General features: G+C 37.1%; 1 protein-coding gene across 8 annotated transcripts in view; it reads left to right on the forward strand.

The window, feature by feature from the left end:
• The first annotated feature begins 5,195 nt into the window (after positions 1 to 5,195).
• The window catches only part of LOC116265348 (glycine--tRNA ligase, chloroplastic/mitochondrial 2), a 34,077-nt gene continuing 19,679 nt past the window's right edge, over positions 5,196 to 19,593 (forward strand). For 2 of the 8 annotated variants that reach the window (XM_031645904.2, XM_031645905.2), the window contains exons 1-16: positions 5,196 to 5,565; positions 5,726 to 5,776; positions 5,869 to 5,936; positions 7,198 to 7,279; positions 7,447 to 7,510; positions 8,160 to 8,215; positions 9,368 to 9,445; positions 9,658 to 9,732; positions 9,825 to 9,895; positions 12,286 to 12,402; positions 12,494 to 12,595; positions 13,194 to 13,320; positions 14,156 to 14,239; positions 14,338 to 14,424; positions 15,622 to 15,723; positions 17,561 to 17,624. In XM_031645904.2, coding sequence (XP_031501764.1) covers positions 5,278 to 5,565; positions 5,726 to 5,776; positions 5,869 to 5,936; positions 7,198 to 7,279; positions 7,447 to 7,510; positions 8,160 to 8,215; positions 9,368 to 9,445; positions 9,658 to 9,732; positions 9,825 to 9,895; positions 12,286 to 12,402; positions 12,494 to 12,595; positions 13,194 to 13,320; positions 14,156 to 14,239; positions 14,338 to 14,424; positions 15,622 to 15,723; positions 17,561 to 17,624 — 1,516 coding nt within the window. In that variant the 5' untranslated portion in view covers positions 5,196 to 5,277. Of the gene's footprint in view, positions 5,566 to 5,725; positions 5,777 to 5,868; positions 5,989 to 7,197; positions 7,280 to 7,446; positions 7,511 to 8,159; positions 8,216 to 9,344; positions 9,446 to 9,657; positions 9,733 to 9,824; positions 9,896 to 12,285; positions 12,403 to 12,493; positions 12,596 to 13,193; positions 13,321 to 14,155; positions 14,240 to 14,337; positions 14,425 to 15,621; positions 15,724 to 17,560; positions 17,625 to 19,593 lie in introns of those variants that run through there. The other 6 variants (XM_050080700.1, XM_031645908.2, XM_031645909.2 and 3 more) reach the window with 6 other exon arrangements.

Consider the following 19,593-nt stretch of genomic DNA (forward strand, 5'->3'; position numbering starts at 1 on the left):
TTCAAGATTGTGGTATCATCTGGAAGTGGCAAAGAATGTAGTTAGACATGAAAGATGAGGAAAGGAGCAATTTTCCGAAAAAAATGCATAAAAACAGCAAGTTTGTCTGTTTTGGATTTCAAATTGTTGTTGGACAACTGCAAGAGTTCTCCCTGAATGGGTAATGGCGCTACATGTAAAAGGAAGAAAGAGAAATCCACATTTAAGCTTGAAAGCGGTGTCCTGGTTATCAGCCGTTACAAGAAAAGCAGCTTATTAGTTATTATAATTTAACTGAAAGGGTGATCAAGTAACAGCTGATCGTCATGCTTCTGACGTATTAGAGGGAGGAAGAGAAAGAAGGCGAATGAACCAAGAGATGGGTGGCTCTACATGCTTTCTTCTTTCTTCTCTCTTTTTAACAGATTTTTGCCATGGGGACGACGCTTTCTTGGAGGAAGTCGCGTTGGAAAAGCACTCACGCTGCCTTTTCTGTTTGCCGCTTTCCTTTTTACTCCATTATGTCACAGTGAACTTTTTTGGGAGGAGAAAAAAACCAAAATCTTTTTGGCCCTTGGAGGTAAGCACGTGGTTGAGCGAGAATGATTTGTCTTGATCTGTTCTCACCATTCCCCTGATCTTTTTAGCGGCGCATGATCAGGCGGAGAACAATTTTTCTTTTTCTTTTTTTTACACCAAATGAAATTGGGATCTGAACCAGATCGGCAGAGGCAGAGCTGCCCATTCATCGAATTTTGAAAGACTTTCAGACCAACTTAAGTCATGTCCTATCCACTTAAAAGAATCAAACCGTGAGCTGAGCCTACTCGAGTTAGAATTAAAATATATACTTTTAATACAAAATAATATATAATTATAATTATATATATTAGTAAAATAATATTGAAAGTATGTTTTCAGGTTGAGTCAAACTAGTCCGAGCGAATACCCTAGTCCGAGTCAAGCCGTTAACCTGCAGCCACTGCCCACTACTTGATGGAGTCATGACTCCCTGCAAACAAAGATGGTCTGCGTTCATGCCCTTTACAGGTGTCCACCATGAGCTTTATGCAGCAGTAGCCGTCCCCAAGATCTGACATCCTTTCACCAAATCTTTGGTGGGTCTCGTTTGCAGTCCGCCGCTGCTTCGCCTTCTCGCGTCACTGTAACATTCACGGTTTCATCGGCCGGTGGATGTCCCATCATGTGAACTTTGCAAGAGCGGAATGACTAGACAGTTTGATAGATCCGTAAAGGCAGCACGTAGAGCCACGGAAACAAAAGATTTTCACCTTGAAAGCGTCACTAGGTGGTCTTCTTCTTCTTCTTGCTGTCAATCAATAAAGAGTCTGAAATGTTAGAGGGATGCTCTGTCTTTTACTCCTGCCAGATTCACCCATTTATCAACATTGTTAATCAGATGAAATCTCAGTGACTTCATCAGTGGGCAGCTTTTAGAATCGGCCCCGCGATGTTCGGCCAGTGTTGAATTGACTATTTTCTTTGGGTGCGTTTGGATGACACTCTAAAATAATTGGGTTTGTGAAAACCAAGTTTCTACAAAATGGTGTTTTCAGAATGAGAAAGGCCGACTCCCCTAGGTTTTTCATAGAAAAAGCCGCTTAGGTAGGAGCAGAACTATAAATATTTCATGAGGGGGGGAAACTAAATTTTGACTAGTGCCGAAATATCATTTTTCAAATTTTTTATATAAAGCAAGTGAATTTTTAAAAAATTTACATGTAGATTTAAAAAAAAAATTGAGGTGGGGCCAAGGCCCATGCGGGCCCTAACTTGGCTCCGCCCTTGTGCTTAGGATGTGTTACCTACACACACAAATTTAAAAACTGATTATGGAAATTAAGAATACTAAAAAATGTTAACTATTTTCAAGGAAATACATGGAAAACTATATACGAAAATAAATTAAACATGAAATTTATCAAAACATTGAAAAAAAAAATTAGAAGCTAACTCATGGAACCATATTTATCGGCCACTGAACTAAATTGGCTTGTCATCGATTCGATTTGAATATTATGCCGTTTCTCACAACTTTCGTAAATTCTTGCAAAGAAAATCTCATATACAATCTTTGACCAGATCTACGTAGTAAAATGGAAATGTAAAACTTTATCATCGGGATCCCGTGTGTATTCTTTAGCCATCAGACTTGTATCCCATTGTGTAATTATCCGCTAGCAATTATTATATCACTGTTATTTCAAAATTAACTGGATAGAACACATAAACCTTTGTTATCTGTTGAAAGAAACCGATATATTCAACATGTTAATCTAACACATTTGAAATCGATGTGCAAGTTACTTTGTCCATGACAATCTGGCATTCAAGAGACTTCAACTTCATGCCATCTTCCATAATCCAAAGGCAGCTGCTAGTTTTCATGTCTAAAGGGATCAAGATGAATTGTGGTTATACTTGTTGTATTTGATGGTAATTGGATTTTTTAAATTATAAGAATAAATATAATTTTTTGCTGCCCCGAGAGCCGCAGCCTAGCTGGTCGGTCTGGCAGGCCGGTGCGAGTCAGGTTGCCAGTTCGTTTGTAACTGAGTGTTAAGTTATGAGTTAATGAGGCGGAGTGCGGTATTGAGTTGAAGATACATTAGCACACTCTAGACCTCGATGCAGCCCTAAACTCACTAATTAGTGAGTTAGAACCAGTTATATAGGGCGCCGCTTGGACCCGGACCAGCGGGGAGCTCTTATAACTGGTTGTCAGCTAAGAATTTCTGTCTGTCACTGCTTGAAAGCCACAAAGGGCTCCTGCGTTGCTTATGATAGAGAGACGACTAGATCTGTCACAGCTTGGTGCCAAGATGCCGCAATCTAAAGCATGTAATCCATATATAATGGGAACATTTTTTTTGTAATGGGAACATTTTTTTTTGTAAGTAGGTGATGAATTACTGGACATGCATAATTCCAATGGGGTTATTCGTGAAGAGGTAGCTGCAAAATTAGATGGAGGTCTGTTTTTATGCATGTCTGAAAGCTCTAAAAGACTGCTTTGGTGATGGAGCCAATGGAGATGATCCACTAGTTCTTATGCGTGATAGTATAAGGTAAAATTATTTATTTAAGTCTCAATAACTTAGTTCAGTTAGAAGTTTGTGCCCCAATCATCAAAGTTTCTGGCTCCCCAACTGGAAGAACAGCCAAATATCTTACTGTTTTCTCCAAACACCTGTTTTCTGTTATGAAACGTTGAAGGAGAGACAGTTGATGGAGGATAAACATATCTACAGAGGCAGCTACTGAGCACTGAAGTTTTATTTGATCAAAGCACTTGGCATGCAGATAATAGACAAACAACCATTTTTCAGCATGCTCAATTGGTCTGAGAAATTTGATAGGAGGTGAAGCTCTTGGGATGTGCGGTCTGTCCCTTCTTCCACCAAGCTGTCGTCTGATAATTGTAAAGCAAGATTAGAACATGATATGATAACTGTAATGAATTATTAAAATTGTAATGCAAGATTGTGGTATGGTTTCTACCTATTCATTGAGATATCTTTGCCTATCAGTTCTTCAATGTCGAATATATAGGCACTTTCATTTGAATGTTAACAAATAGAGGTTGAAGAGAAAATTAAGTTTTACCCTAAGTCACATGGGTACTTGAGTAAGGTCCACGTACTCGTACCTAAAGTGGGTACATGAACACACTTGGGTACCTTTAAATTCAAATTACTTAATTTTACTTTGATTCAATTTTTTTCACCTTACTTATCATTATATTCTTAGAGTTATTGTTCATTAACATATAATGATTTTATTTATACCACTTGTTTACCAAAATGTTGTTTTCCTTTTTATTTTTTTGTGTTATTTTGCATATAATGATTTTATTTATACCACTTGTTTATCAAAATATTGTTTTCCTTTTTATTTTTTTGTGTACATATATCCTGCCGTACTCCCGTACCCACATATGGGTGACTTGGCATTTACCTCTTTCCACCACAGTGCAACTTGTCCAAGGATGTGTACATTTGACAGAAAATTTCTGCCTTCGGATACCCTTCATTAAGTAGCGGTTTAATGCATTCAAAAGGGGACGGATGACGGATGAACAGATATCTCAACGATGTGTTAGGAATGAGATCCTCTCTCTGCCTTTCACGACACCAAGAGAAGAAACCAAACCAAAAAAGAGGAAGAAGAAGAAAGACCAGGGAATCTATTATCTATGTGGTTTGGAGACAAAGTTCTCCCACGTCCATTGCCGGAGCACAGTTGCACCATGGTCGTAAGTTTTTACTTGCAAAGCTGCTCTGCTGCTCTGTAATCTCATCTGGGAAGACCTCGAAGGTTCTGACTCTGTAAATGAAAAGAAATTTATATATGCCTCGACTCTTGGTCCATTGGTAGTGATTCCCAATAGTTGGCGATGTACATTGGAAATGCTACGTAGGCTTTTGTTTATGGATTTATTTTGTCAACAGGTTCTTTAGTTGCACATGGTGTCTCTGGAGTTCGACGCATGAGTGCAAACATAAAGATAGAAGTGCAGCAGCTAATGCTCCTCAAGTAGTCTGGACTCGGTGTTTGGATCATGTTCTTGAGGATGAACGGGGACATGTAACTAATCATTAGAGAAAATAAAGTGGTTTCTGAGATCTAATCCGAAATCCAATTCGATAAAGAATAATTCAATCCAGATTAGCTACACAAAGGTTTAGATTTTGACAAGTTGAAATGCACCAAATTATCGGTTTACTTGTTAATATATACATGTGGTGTGGTGGAAAATTGGTTAGACCAGAAAAAAAAAAAAACATCTGAATATGTTTATAAAAAGGTAATTTGATATAAAACATGCTTTAGTTTTAGTTGATTTTACAAAAAAACAAGGATTTGATGTTATATGAGCCGTTCAATGTTATATATTATCAAAATACTATTAAATTTAAATTTAATTAACACAATGAATGTTTTCCAACGACTTATTCTTGAGATTGTAGGCTAGATTACAAACATTTTCATAAAAAATATTATAATACAAGAATGGCTTATAGCACTTCCAACAACCATATATAACGCATTTGAGGAGGAATCTTAATATTTAGCCGTCAAGCAGGCGGCTGATTTCAACCGGATAAGATTTAGTTTGGCGGGCAATCGACTCGTGTTTGTATCGGTCTCAACACGATACGGATCCCCTCTAAACCCCAGAGCATTTCCCCGCTAGGAGCGAACCGATAAGCCTTCACTCCTTTCCCTCCAACGCCATCCCGCTCTCCCGCTATTGGCCATCCTCGGAGGAGGACGATGGCCATCCTCTCCCTCCCCAAGGGCCTATGCTCCCTAAGGCCTCGCACTCCTCGGTTCTCCTTCCTCCGGTCGACGTCGGCCACGACCGACGTCCCTTTCATCCTCTTCCCTTCCCACTGCTTGCGCCCGTGCTTCTTTCATTCCACCAGGGGAGTCAGCGTTTCCGTTGCGCGGACAATCTCTTCCGACTCTTCCCTGTCATCGCTATCTTCGCAGAAGGATGATAATTCGAAATCGCTGGCATTCACGGCTCCTACATTTCAACAGGCGATACAACGCTTGCAGGTGAGGGAGTTGGATGCCTGTCCAATTTGGTCGTATCTTTTGTTCTATATTGCGCCTAGGGTCTGTTCATGTCGACAGGTTAGTTTATGCGGGGTTTTTGATCGTTATCGATATTGAAGATATCGTTTATTCTGTTTTTGCGGTTTCTTGTTCGAATTAGGACTATTGGGCGTCGGTTGGGTGCGCTATCATGCAATGCAGCAACACCGAGGTCGTTACCTTTCCTGCGGAGGTTTATTTGTATTTTTTTATTGTTCTTGGCGCCGGTTTCTTGCTTGTTCTGAAATGCGGAGTTTCGACCAGGTGGGAGCGGGAACAATGAATCCGTTGACGTTTCTGAGGGTTCTTGGACCAGAACCATGGAATGTTGCGTAAGTTTGGAGCCTGAAATCCTTCTCTGTTGCTTATCTCCACGAAACAGTGGTATGTTCTATTATGCGATATTCATTATGGGTTTGTTATAAAAAGCGATTCGCGTGGTTTGTGTGCATGAAACCATTATTGCCTATTTGAATTTCCCTTGGCAATGCTCTTCTTTTACAAGTATTAAGGGGTCTTGTCATGAAACTTCAAAGTTTTCTCTACTGAATTCTGCGGGCGGTGCCACGGAGTGTCAACGATCCACAATCTTCTTACAACTTGGACATGCCATGAGTTCGGCCTTAGGTTGTATTAAGGACATATTATCGTTGTTTCTAGATAGAGTCCACATTTTTCTAGTAATGGTGCATAATAACTACATACGCAAAAATCTTTTACTTGATTAATCTGCACAAATATATTCTATAGGATGCGGACATTGAAACTAGATGGCATAAATTTATAGTAACAGATATTGCTGGTGTTTTGAAGATATCGGACCTACAGATCTGTTTACGGTTCAATGCTATACAAGGTATAATACCAGGGATTTTTTAAAACAAATTTATAGAAATGTTTTTACATTCTTTATCAGGATAACATCACGACATTTCAATGCTTTTTAAAATTCTTTATGCTTCTTTTCCATGAATTTTAAATGTTTTCGGCTTCTTTTTCTTTTTCACTAGTTTCTTTTGGTGTGGTGTACGAAAGTGTCGTTTACTATGTGATGTACTAATTTTCTGACACTGATCATTCTCTGTTTACATGTTTTCATCATTTTAAATTGTTGAGATATTATTTAGATTTTCAAAAACCTGTCGTATCAGGTATTTATCCTGTAGCCAAGACGAGTGCTTCCTATTATGGGCACAAATAGATGAGCACATGCCTATCTGGCATATTTAATGAGTACAAATATGATTACCATTTCTGTTCACATTCCTTGTTACATATTGGGCTACGTGTTCTCAAATGCTGCTATGTGAAAGAGCTCACAAGATTTTTATTGCCTCTTTTATATTCCAGTAATGCCTTAACTGAACTATAAACTGTGATCGTTGAGTTTGTCCCGTGCTAAGCATCTAGGATATCCCAATTAATATATAGCATATATTTTTTCTGCATAATTGGATTTTAAACGTTCTAGTATAGGTTTCATTCTTTTATGGTTGTTTTATTGTTATATTCATTTTTATCTTCATCTGGAGGATCTTTGGCAGCATCCTTCCGCATAGGCTTAGAAGGATATTAACAGGATTATATTTGCAGGTATGTCGAACCTAGCATAAGGCCGGATGATAGCCGTTATGGGGATAATCCAAATAGGCTTCAACGCCACACTCAATTTCAGGTTTGTCTGTGATATTGGCTTTTGCATTTCTGATCCGTTCTCCCGTACATACTTTTAGGTTTTAACACGTAATTTATCTGTTGCCATACTTACATTTAAAAGTGTCACTGTGTATGTCTGCGTGTGGGTGGGGTTTTTATTTTTCTGGTGCTTTGGGAGGATTGCAGGTTATATTAAAGCCAGACCCAGGAAATTCTCAGGAACTTTATATTAGGAGCCTCTCAGCACTTGGTGAGTGTCAAAGCCTGTGCTGTGCATGCTTTTCTACAAGAAATGCCTTCATCATTGACCAATTCCACAATGTATTAACATCTCTTTTGCATGCATAGTTAATGTTTTGTATGATTTAGTTGGTGCTCACGTAATTACCCTGTCCCCTGAAAATGTTAGAAGACAAATATTAAGCAGTATGGTATGCTATAAACCCTGTCCACTGGAAATCCCAGAAGACAAGTATTATGAGAATTGGAATCTCTAACCAGAAGAGGAAATGAATTTGGCCATCTGGTTGTATTCACTTTCATATCATTTCCCTTTTTCCTTCTAATATACTCCTGGTTTTGCATTACTGCCTGACAGATCAATAACTCCTCCATCTAATGCAAAGTTTCTGCATTGTTTCTTAGTATGTGCTTACCTATGTCTGAAACTCCTTTTGGTCATCCTTATTCTCTTTCCTTTGTAGGTTTATGGTTTTGGTTTTGCAATACCTAACAAAGATTTGGGTAATTTGGAAAAACATTAGATGAACATAAAAACTGTTATCACACCAGGCCTCACCTTTAGCTAAGAAGCTAATGCATTTTCTGTCATAACTATGGACGCTTAAGTGTATGAAGTTTTCATTTTCAGCAAGCTCTTATGTCCTTTTCTTTCACAGGGATTAATGTAAAAGAGCATGATATTCGCTTTGTGGAGGACAACTGGGAAAGCCCGGTAATACTTTTTCATCTGCCACAGTGATTGTCGTTACTCATGTTCTGTTAAAAACTTTTCTCTATCAACATTATGTGGTGTTGCAACCGATGTTCAAAAAGGTGTAGCATAACGCGTATCGATTGGGCCAACCTGTATGCCGTATCATAACGTATCGCAAATGTAGTGTAGCATATCATAATTTTTTTAATTAAAAATATTAAAAAATAGAAAAAATAGAGAAAAATCATAAAAATCCGGAAAAATAAACAAAAAACCAAAAAAATCAAGAAAAGTTTATTCAATATAAAAAAATCATCATGCATAAGGAACATTCATGTATATTAAAAACACATTCAAAAATAAGAAATCAGAGATTCAAAATAACATAATAAGCATTCATCACAATTTTAAACTTGAAATTTTTAGAATTTTAGGAACCAAAAAAACCCTCTTTCTCCAAGCATCTCACCGTTCCCACTACGAGAAAGCTTCTTCATTGGCTAGTAGGCTCTCCCAAATCGATGAATCCTCAGGTATTTTTTGATGAAAATGGGCAAAATTTCTCCTTCTCATGTCTCTTGGAGTCTTTAGAAACAAGAAGAGAGGGAGAGAGAGAGGAGTGTTTAAACTTTAAAACATAATGCACAAAGGGGCCATCGGGGATTTTTTTTGCGTTTTCTCCGTATCATACAATATGGGGGTGTATCGCACATATACGGCCCCCGTATCGTACGATACAAGCGATATGCTACACCAGCGTATCTTGTATTGTAAGCGTCGTATAGGTTTTCTAAACCTATCACATATCGTACGATGCAGATAACATTGGTTGCAAGCCCTCCCCTCTAAGAATGTGAGTTTTCTGATTATCATAAAATCTGCCATAGCGACTGTCATTACTCATTTTCTGTTAAGAACTTTTCTCTATCAGCATATGTGGTGTTGCACCTCGTCCCCTTTAAGAATGTGAGTTTTCAGATTATCATAAATGTCTCGGCTTTCATGCTTTTAGCAATGTAAAAAGATGCTTATGAAGTCGTGGATTCTCTTGCAATGAAAGACCTTTTAAGGGATAGCATGCTTTGATTCTTGGTTTTGCATCACCTGATTTGCATCAACTTCTAATTGGAAAAAATTTTGACTGCAGAAAATCTGCTTCAATATTGCCAGGTTCTAGGTGCTTGGGGATTGGGATGGGAAGTTTGGATGGATGGTATGGAGATTACACAATTCACCTACTTTCAACAGGTTTCTTAGCTTGTCTTGATTATAATGCATCCTGGCAGTAATTGATGGAATATAATTGTAATGCTGTATCAAAGATTTACTTGGATATTTATGTTCTTTCCTACCCTTATTATGCACTTTTCTGATGGGGATCATTTTGTGATTAGTTAATTAACTAGCAATTTTTATCGGATGACCAATGTTTAATCCATAACATGTTTCTTTCCTGCCAGGCTGGGAGCATACCATTGATGCCTGTGTCGGTGGAGATAACTTATGGACTTGAGCGTATCCTTATGTTACTTCAGGTCCAACTTATGCACTTGTATCTTCATAATTCTTGTTACTTCCCTCTCCTGTTCCCTATGGCTGATATTGCCTCTTCAAAATGGATTGGCAGGGTGTAGATCATTTTAAAAAAATTCAATATGCTGCGGACATCACCTATGGCGAGCTCTTTCTTGAGAACGAGTAAAGGATCTTGTTACTTTAATTCCCTATGATAGCTTATCATACCTTGTCTGTCTATATGTCTGGTGATTGAAAATTAAAGATAAGTAGCATACCATAGTATTTAATACATCCTGATGCTTGTTGCTTGATATGAAAAATTCCTTAGTACTTTACATTTCAACAAGGTTCAAACAGTCAAGGAAGTGCCAAAGCAAGATTAGATTGTTATGATGCTTATTTAACAAAGGTTCTACAAGAATTTATATGGAATTATGATTGAACTAGGCTGCCATGGAAAATTCCATGATGCGTCCTCTAATTGGGTACGAACTAAGGAGTTGAGTTCAGAGATTTGGAGTTCAGATCATTGCCACAAATATCGTTCTTGGGTTTTTAGCGACAAGGTTTTTCTCAAATGTTTTCCGGTTAAGTTGTTTTTCTTGGGAAGATCTCGAGAAAATCTCGGGAAAATAAAAAATTCAAAATTAGGAAAAAATAGAATAAATGGGAAACTAATAAACAAGAGATTAAAAAACTACATAAAATGATAAAAATAATGTTTTAATAATGATAAAATGATGATAAATAATTTCATTTGAGTTTAAGTTCAAATGCATGATGATATTGATGTAAAAAACAAGAAAATGAAAAAAAGGCGGGACAAAAACGGGATAAATATATTTTCAAGTTTCTTTGAATAATGTGTTTTCCTTAGGGCTTTTCCGTTTTTCTCATTAATATCACGAGATTTTTTAAAATATTGCGATATGTGTGACAATGGTTCATATCAAGCTGGGTTGCCTTTCCTGATGTCACTGCATCCTTATGTTTGCTTAAGAATCAAAATTTAATTTTTTTTCATTAAATTGCTGCTTAATGATGTTTATCTGTGGTCAAAACATGGTGAACAGAGTTCACCCATCCAGGATGTGGTTTGTTATTATTACCCAACCTAGCAAGTTAGAATGGAACTCAAGGAACCTTTAACAAAAACAACAAAGAAAAAAGTATAAACTATAAACAAATAAAGCCATTGAACCTCTCTCTCTCTCTATATATATATATATATACACCCAACCTTTCTGCACACAAGTTTTTCGCCAAATTCCTGCACCCACACCTGTGTGACATAGATTTTCTATAAAAATAATGAAAAAATTCAAATAGTCATTAAAATGTTAAAAAAACCCCAAAAAGTTTAAAATATATTAAAAATGTTTTTTTGCAAAAATATTTTAAAAATCATGATATTTTTGGTTTGTTAATATCTTCAAATGATCACATTGTTTTCCCAGTTTTTTCATTTCACTTGTTTTGGGTGTTTTAATGTGATATTTCAAAACTAATGCTGATATTCATGACATTGGTTTTTCCTGTCATGGATTTTGTTGTGCTACCTGCAGTTTGATTATTTACAAATAGAAAGAATTAGTATGCCATATTCTTTTTGCGGAAAAGGGCCTCAAAACTCTTACAAATTTGTAGCATATGATGGTATTTCAATCATGTTTTCGTTGCAAATCTGATGCCCTTCTTAATTGGGATTGGGAAGTGTTCATGCTATTTGAAGAATTTATATTTTGTGATTGGAACTTACTTTATGTATTCAGTAGATTTTTTTTTGTAACTTTATACAATTTAAATTTTATGATTGGATGTTCTCCTCACTGGATTTTTCTTTCCTTCTTGTTTCTTCGTGCATTTGCGCATGCACGTGAGTTTTTTAGGCAATGGGAGGTTTTCCACAATGATCTTTATCTCTGCTAGCAGGGACTGCAGATGATCTTCTAACCATTCCCTCGTTGCTAATTGTCATCCTGAGGGTGTGCACTTGACTGCCAGTGAACTTAAGATGTGTTCACATGCCTTTGGCTGCTAGCTGACTTGAAACTCTTTCCTTATCAGGGAGAGTCAAACCTGACTGAACTTCCTAGTTTGTGTATGAGATAAATCCAGATATTAGAAACACGAAAACCATTAGCAGCAGCTTATGGACACTATTGTTGAAGGACTTTCCACCATGAAGTGATTTAATGGTTTTGAGTCTTTTGACAATAACATAGTTGCAATTTTTTTATTGCATTTCTAATTCCAATAGGTATTTGATTGAGAACTTGCGAGTTATTAAATTTTCCTTGTAGTATAGGGTACTGGTTCATCATTTTTGTTTCAAGTTCCTTTTTCTTTGTTTTGGGTAGATGGTCATTTATAACAATTTCAATTAATTATTTTTTTGAATTCATTTATAAATTGTCTTCATGTAAATTGTAAAGTTTGTCTTTAGAATGATGTTTAAAATTCTGAGGTTTGGTTTTTATTTTTCTTTTCTGTTCAAGTTGTAAATGGCATTTCAGCTCTTTTTGGTTTTTCAGGAAGCATAAAAAAATGGGTCACGTTTACTTTTGCAGGAAGGAGATGAGTGCATATTATCTGGAACGTGCGAGTGTTGATCATATCCAAAGACATTTTGAATTTTTTGAGGAGGAAGCTCGTGCTTTATTATCACAAGGCCTTGCAATTCCTGCGTATGTTTCAGAAAACCTGTAGACCTGTCTTGTCTTACTACATAATTGCTAAAATAATTTCTAATTGAATGTACTTTTTGCACATGTTTAGGTATGATCAGCTTCTCAAGACATCTCATTCTTTTAACATTTTAGATGCTAGAGGCTTCGTTGGTGTTACTGAACGTGCCCGGTACTTTGGTCGCATGCGCAGGTTTGATATTTTTCACATTTCTATTGTTTCTATATTTCTTGAGAGTACCCCTTTCTGAACAAAACAGAAAGATTTACTTTGTTAGTGAAATCTTTGGTTCTTGTTAAAATGTGGTGGCTTACTCTGGGTCCTTCATTTGCCTTAAGAAAGGAATTGTCTGTGGTATATGAACACAATGGGTAGAATCTTGTGGCCATACTTATGCCACCTCCCCCTTCCTCCTCTTCTTTGGTTTGGGTGCCATCTTTCTACTACAGAAAGTGGTTGCTGAATGTGATCTGTTCTAGCTATTTTCAGAGTCAGTTATTTTGACTGTCACATACATTTAAATGATCTATTCATGTTTATATGTCTTTTTGCATTTTGATTCTTGGTTTCGTGGCTCAGATTGGCTTTGCTGGAAAAAAATCATGTTTAAAAAATTGATTGTTCACTCAATTTGCAATTATAACTTGACAAGCTCAATTGGTGTCTTATTATGCCCTATTGCTTATGTCATGTGCATCATGTCAGTTGGGCGTATTCTTCTGAATAAGAATCTGAAGTGCTTCAATTCTTTTACCAAAGATTTAAGTTGAGTATTTTTGTTGTTTCACAGCTTGGCGCGCCATTGTGCCCAGCTCTGGGTGAAGACTCGTGAGTCTTTGGGTTTTCCATTGGGCTCAGTTTCTGAACCCAAGATTCTTGCTGATCCGAAAGAAATTATTCAGGCAGAAATGGAAAAGGTTCTTTTCATTTGCATTTGGTTGTTTTTTATTATGATTATTTGTCTTATTTTTTATATGTGAACTAAGAAAATTTTAAAATTGTACAAATGTGTGAAGAGCATGGTGCTCCTATTTTACAAGTTGCAAAAAGATTGCAAGGAAGATTTCCATGTTCTGGCCTTCTGGGCCTTCCTTTTCGATATAATCCCCAAAATATAGCCTAATGGATCTAGTTTGCCTGATGTGGGTCTCACTTATTGGCATGAAATAAAGGCCCACCTTTATGAGGATGTTTTTTGTGTGCCTGGGTAAGACGGGGGAGCATCTTTGGGTGCCTCGATGGGGAAGAGTCCAGCAGATGTCCACCCCCTCTCTCTTCCCTTCAACACCTATTTGTCTAAATTAAGCAAGATTAAAAGCTTAGTCAAGTTAATGAAATACAGCAATACCTTTTATTTTTCTAAAGAAGTTAAAAGAATTTTTAGCTTGTATGGAAATTGGGCGAGTATAAGCACTTAAGAGATGGTGAGACTTAATCTGTGGCCCCTTTGGCCATTATCGGCTGAATTGAATTGAGGTTTATATGAGAAAATTCAGAATCTGAGGCCATTTCTGGGTTTATGGCCACAAGGTGAACCCGACTCATTAACACTCCTAGATGTGACAGACTTGTCTGTTATATGCAGTTTTTCTTGCAAAAGATATTGGTACGAAGTAGTTGTTTGTTTGGCTTGATAGTGATTGAGATACTTAGAGCAGACATAAATTATTATATTGTGTAAACTTTATCTCTGATGTTTTGAGAGTGCTTTTCCTTCAATCAACTAAGCAACGCACTTCACTGATTAATAAGGTATCAAGAGATTCCAGAGGATTCATTCTTGAGGTAGGAACTGAAGAGATGCCACCACAAGATGTTACTGATGCAGGTCAACAAGTATGTCCATGTGTGTCATCCATAATTTGGTATGCTTAATATTTCATTATTAGTTGTTAACTTTGTTCTTGCTGTGTGATTATTATTTGTCATTTCAGCTTAAAAATTTATTGGTGGAACTTCTGGAGAAACAAAGATTGAACCATGGCGAGGTGTCAATGTTTGGTACTCCACGTCGGATTGTGGTATATGGTTCATGCAGTTCTCATGTATTGCTTGATTGCATATTTTATGCATTTATTTCATTGTATCAGTGAATTGTTAGTCTATGCACATGTTGACATTTGGGTAGAAAAAGTAGATGTTTGTGCCTATATGTGTATGCACATTGCATAGGCACAAGCATGCATGTTTGAAGAAGGTAGCATAATGAAACTGCAGTGATGGTAGTAAAATTGATAGATGTAGGACTTGTTTTGAGTTCTTCATTAAAGATTAATTTCTACATGCTCTACTACTGTGATGGATGACAGTAGAACATGTCTTGGTTACCTTTTCCAGATATAAATTTCATTTCCCTGAAATAGGCATTGGTTCATATTTTGGAAAATTTTGAGGGGAATATGGAGATTTGTTTAATGCGGTGGCAATAAGACCCTAATTGGCACCATATTAGCACAATAACGTGATTAGAAGTGTTAAAGCCTTAAAGGTTTAGTAAATCTTTGGAGATATTCTGTGGCCTTGTGGAAATTAAATGTGGTAAACTGTGATGAAGGGCATCTGTTACTGTTCTCTGCCATGTGTTTGTGAATAACACAATGTCTTTGCATAAATTTGAAAAAGCCATGTTTTATTAAAATAGTTCCTTTAACATAATGTGGACACATCTTTTATAGATTGCATATGTTGTCGGTTTCTCCAAATCCACCCGACTTAGTTAGCATGCTGTCCCTGCCTAATTGTGATTGATAAATCAATTCCTGAAATTTGCACTTTAAAAACAATCTTTAACCATGGTTTTGTAGTGGTAAATGGGTTTACCATTTATGTACCTTGGAATGTTCTCTTCTATGACATTTTATTTTAGCCATTTTTATCTTTCTCATTATGAGGGTGTCTGTAACTCTGTATCATTTCATTAGAATGGGAACAGCTTTATTGACAATTTAACTTTAAAGAGTATTTTGGACTGCTAAGTAAAAACCAGGGACAAATTCGTTAAAGATATAGGGGACAATGACCCAGAAATTTGAGATATTGAAAAAGGTTATTCTTTAAATATTAATTATTTCTGCCATTATTTTTGGTTCTCTATTATAATAAGTTGCAAAAATGGGGCTTTGATTTGAGGTAGGAAAACCTATTCGATCATTCATTTGCATTGTTTTGCTCATCTAGTAAATAAACTTTGATATGGACACCATTTGTTCCTTTCTCAGGTTCAGGTTGACCGGGTTAGTTCTACACAGTATGAAACTGAACTAGAAGTTCGTGGTCCACCTGTGGAGAAGGCTTTTGACATGAAAGGGAATCCCACAAAGGTCGGTTGTCTGGGCCTTGGATACAATTCTTCTTAGATTCTTTCTTGTTGCTATTTAATTTTTTTATACCATATTCATAAATATCATTTAGGGAATTTTTTGGTCTAGAAAATCCTGGGATATTTTAGAAAATCTGTTTTTCTTGGAAAATTTTGGTTTAAAAAAGAGGAAAAACATATATGAGAAATCACCACCAAGTGTACCTGTTTGATGTAAGCGATATCACTATATCAGTGTAGAACCGTTTGATTTAGTGACTATGATAAGAAAGTAGCTTGCCCACTGCTATAAAATTTAGTTGGTCCCAAGTGAATGACAAATCGATGGTAAGGAGGAAGCCAAGCGTGATGCTTTTTGACTATTCAAATTCATGGTCCTGGGGAAGAGAATGGTGAGAAGGAAGTCAGACAGGGCTTCTTGTAACTGTATGCATGAAGATTCCATACTTCTATTGCTTGTCTAACCAAATAGTTCATTCTAAAATGCAGTCACAAAGTCATCAACTTGTGAAGCATAATAAGATGATTCCGTCATGGTCCGATTTGCAACGTTAAAGCAGATGAACAATTGCAAGTGTTGAATCACACAGTGTAGTTGTGTCCTCATATATGACATGGATTTCAACTAGAGCAACATTATCACATGATAATGGACAAAACACCTTTTATGAATGTCACTGAAAAGGGAATGGTGAGAAGTCTAACCACATAAAACATTCTAAATGCTTAGTCAAAAAAGCTTTCAATTTTTGAAGCATCTCCACTTGATAGTGCATGCTGAACATGGAAGCATACAAGTGCTCTTGATATGCCCAACAAAAAAGCCTTCGATGTCATTGTGGACTGTAACCACAGCATATTGCTGATCAAGTATGTCACCATCAATTAATATGAACATTAATAGCACACTGTTATGAGCAAAACAGTTTAATTACAAAAACTTTAACCTAGGTTATATTTGCAAATATTCCGTTTAGAACAAGAAAAAATGGCAAAGTGATGTTGACATACATACCCAAAGAGTTCCCTAATACGTGACACTTATGTAATCTGTGGCTATAATTTTTATTTATAAATGCCACAAAAAAACTAAAAAAGTTAACGTATATCTAACTAGTGCAAAGATTCATAGGACAAAACCTTTAAAACTCAATTGTGGCCTGAAGTACTTCAGCTCTGTCATTCTCAAGTTCTGTATATATTCATTTTCTTATCAATAACTCGGGGAAGTTAGATTTTAAACATTTGAGGAGAAATGCTTTGGGTGACTTAAATTTCTTCCTTAATATTTCTGGATGTAGGATATTTTCAGCTTATTGTTCGTGTAATCCTTGGTCTTCTAGATGTAAGTTAACAAGTCATGATGCCTGCAATTTTAGCAAACGCATTTTTGAAAATATACATTAAAAAAAATACAAATGAGGATAACAAGAGTCTTTGTCAAAAGAGCATGGCTTGCTCACCTTATGTGGAGCCACACAAATATCGAAAAGCAAGAGCTGCTAAAGTTTATATTGGTTTTGGCAGATATTCATTAGGTCAAATTGTCTGTTTGTTAATACTCCATGTGAAATGAATATATAAAGGCATCTGGCAGATGCACATTGGGTTAAATTATCTATTTGATAGCACTTCATGTTATTATATATCTTTCTCTCTCACGATAATGTTGTCCACAACAGTTAACTGTTGGCCAAATAAGTGAGTAGTCTATAGCTAGCTGATGTTTTGTGCTAAAATCCATTACATATATTAGTTTTTTATAGAATTAATAGGTTTGTTCTTTTTATTCTCTCTAACTTGGCATGCTCTTTAATCAATTCATTGGCACTTAATAGGCAGCTGAGGGATTCTGCCGTAGGTATGGTGTGCCATTGGATGCAGTGTTCAGAAAAACTGATGGTGAGTTTAATCTTTCTCCAATCACATGCCATTTACATGCAATGCTGAAAATTTGCATTCTGAATTTCATAAAGTACTTATCTTCTAGGTCATCCTTTAGGGCCCGTTTGAATTGATGAAACTAAATACCAGGGTAGAAAGTTCTGGGTATTTACTATTAGGTAATTGGAATGTGAAAGTTTTCTTCCACATTCCATATGCCCCATCTTCTTTGACGTGATGGAACTTTAGTTCTGGGTACTTTAGTTCCATGTTAGTTTATGCATGGAACAAAAGTACTGCATGTTTGGAATCTGCTTGGTTCTAGTTCAATGCATTAGCAGAAGTTAGAACGAAATATGTTATTCCCATTGCTAAATCTGGACTGTTCTTGCTGTTGGTTTCTTCCATTTTGTAGCTTTGTCTGCTCCTAGAGTTGAAGTTTTTTCTGAATCCCTGAAAGCCAGTTTCTACCGTCTTTTTGAAACCCTAGTCTTGAGGTTACCTGCTATGATCGGCAACCTCTGCTTCGCTCTGTTTGTTCTTGGTGTTCTGATCTTCACCATCATTGCTGCAACATACCAACCAGAAGATTGATTGCACCGATTTAGACCTCTTTGGCTCTTCCATGTGATGATGTAGGCAACCATTAATGATTAAACAGTTCAACGATGAAGGGAATGGGGAAGGGGAATGGGAAGGGAGAAGGGGAATGGGAAGGGGAACGACACCAGGTCACAATTGACAAGGGAAGGGGAACGACACCAGGTGAAGAGAAGAGCAGAAGGGGAAGATCACCTGTTTGGAGGGGGAAGGGGAAGGGGAAGGGAGAAGGAGAAGCGGAAGGGGAAGGGGAAGGGGAAGGGGAAGGGGAAGGAGCTTGAGTGTGTAGAGTTCCAACGGCGGATGAAGAAGAGGCTAGAAGAGATGAGACGTGGAAGGAGCTTGAGTGTGTATAGTTCCAATGGTCAACAAAAAAGAAAAAAATCCGGGAGTAAAGTTCCACTTGTTTAGGTGGAACTTGAATCTTACTCCCGGCATTAAAATTTCATAACCCCTCAAAAAGTTCCAGCACAAAAGTTCCTTGTTTGTTGAGAGAGAACTTTTCAACAAATTTGGACTTTAGTTCCACTTCCATGGTACAGTTCCTTCAGTTCAAATGGGCCCTTAGTATTTTATATTATGTCTCTTAGTCTTAGGTCCTGTTTGAATTGATGGAATTGTACCATGGGATTAGAACTATAGTTCAAAATTGTTGAAAAGTTATACAACAAAAACAAATAGGGAACTTTTGTGTTGGCACTTTAGGGGGGGTTGTGGAACTCTAATACCAGCAGTAAAGTTCTACCTAAACAGGTGGAACTTTACTCCTAGGACAATGGGCTCCTCTCTTTCACCTTTTGTCTCGTCCCCGTTTCCTTCCTCATGTCTTTTTCCCTTCTCCGTCTCCTTCCCCATCTCTCATGCCCTTCCCTGTCTCCTTCCCCATCTCCTTTCCCTATCCCCCTTTCACCGTCTCTATTCCCTTTCACCGTCTCTATTCCCTTTCCCCATCTCTCTTCCCCTTCCCTCGGGCCAGCTGAATGTCTTTCGGCATGATGGTGACACGTTTGGCATGGCTGGTGCACAAGTTGGTATCTTCAAAGAGCGCCATAAGCTTCGGCAGCCTCTTGTAATGACATAACAACATGGCTCTGGAAACACAGATCCGTCTGCACAAAGTTTGCCAAGCAAAGGGAACAACTCATTAAGACATAGCAAATTGCTGATCAGCCAACAAGAGAAATTTAACCCAACTCAAGCGCTTACCTTAAAATCTTGAGCAATTTCACAAATGGTTGACTGTTTCTTTGAACCATTCTTTGCCAAAAAGCGCCTCAATCAGAGCCCCCATATCATCGCCACTCTTGGTGGCTTGAGATTCTAGTTGGGAAGTGAAATTGGAGATTTGGGTTCTCAATTTTTGTGCCAAAAACAAGGCTTTGGAGAA

Source organism: Nymphaea colorata, chromosome 12, assembly GCF_008831285.2.
Source record: "Nymphaea colorata isolate Beijing-Zhang1983 chromosome 12, ASM883128v2, whole genome shotgun sequence".
Lineage (NCBI taxonomy): Eukaryota > Viridiplantae > Streptophyta > Magnoliopsida > Nymphaeales > Nymphaeaceae > Nymphaea > Nymphaea colorata.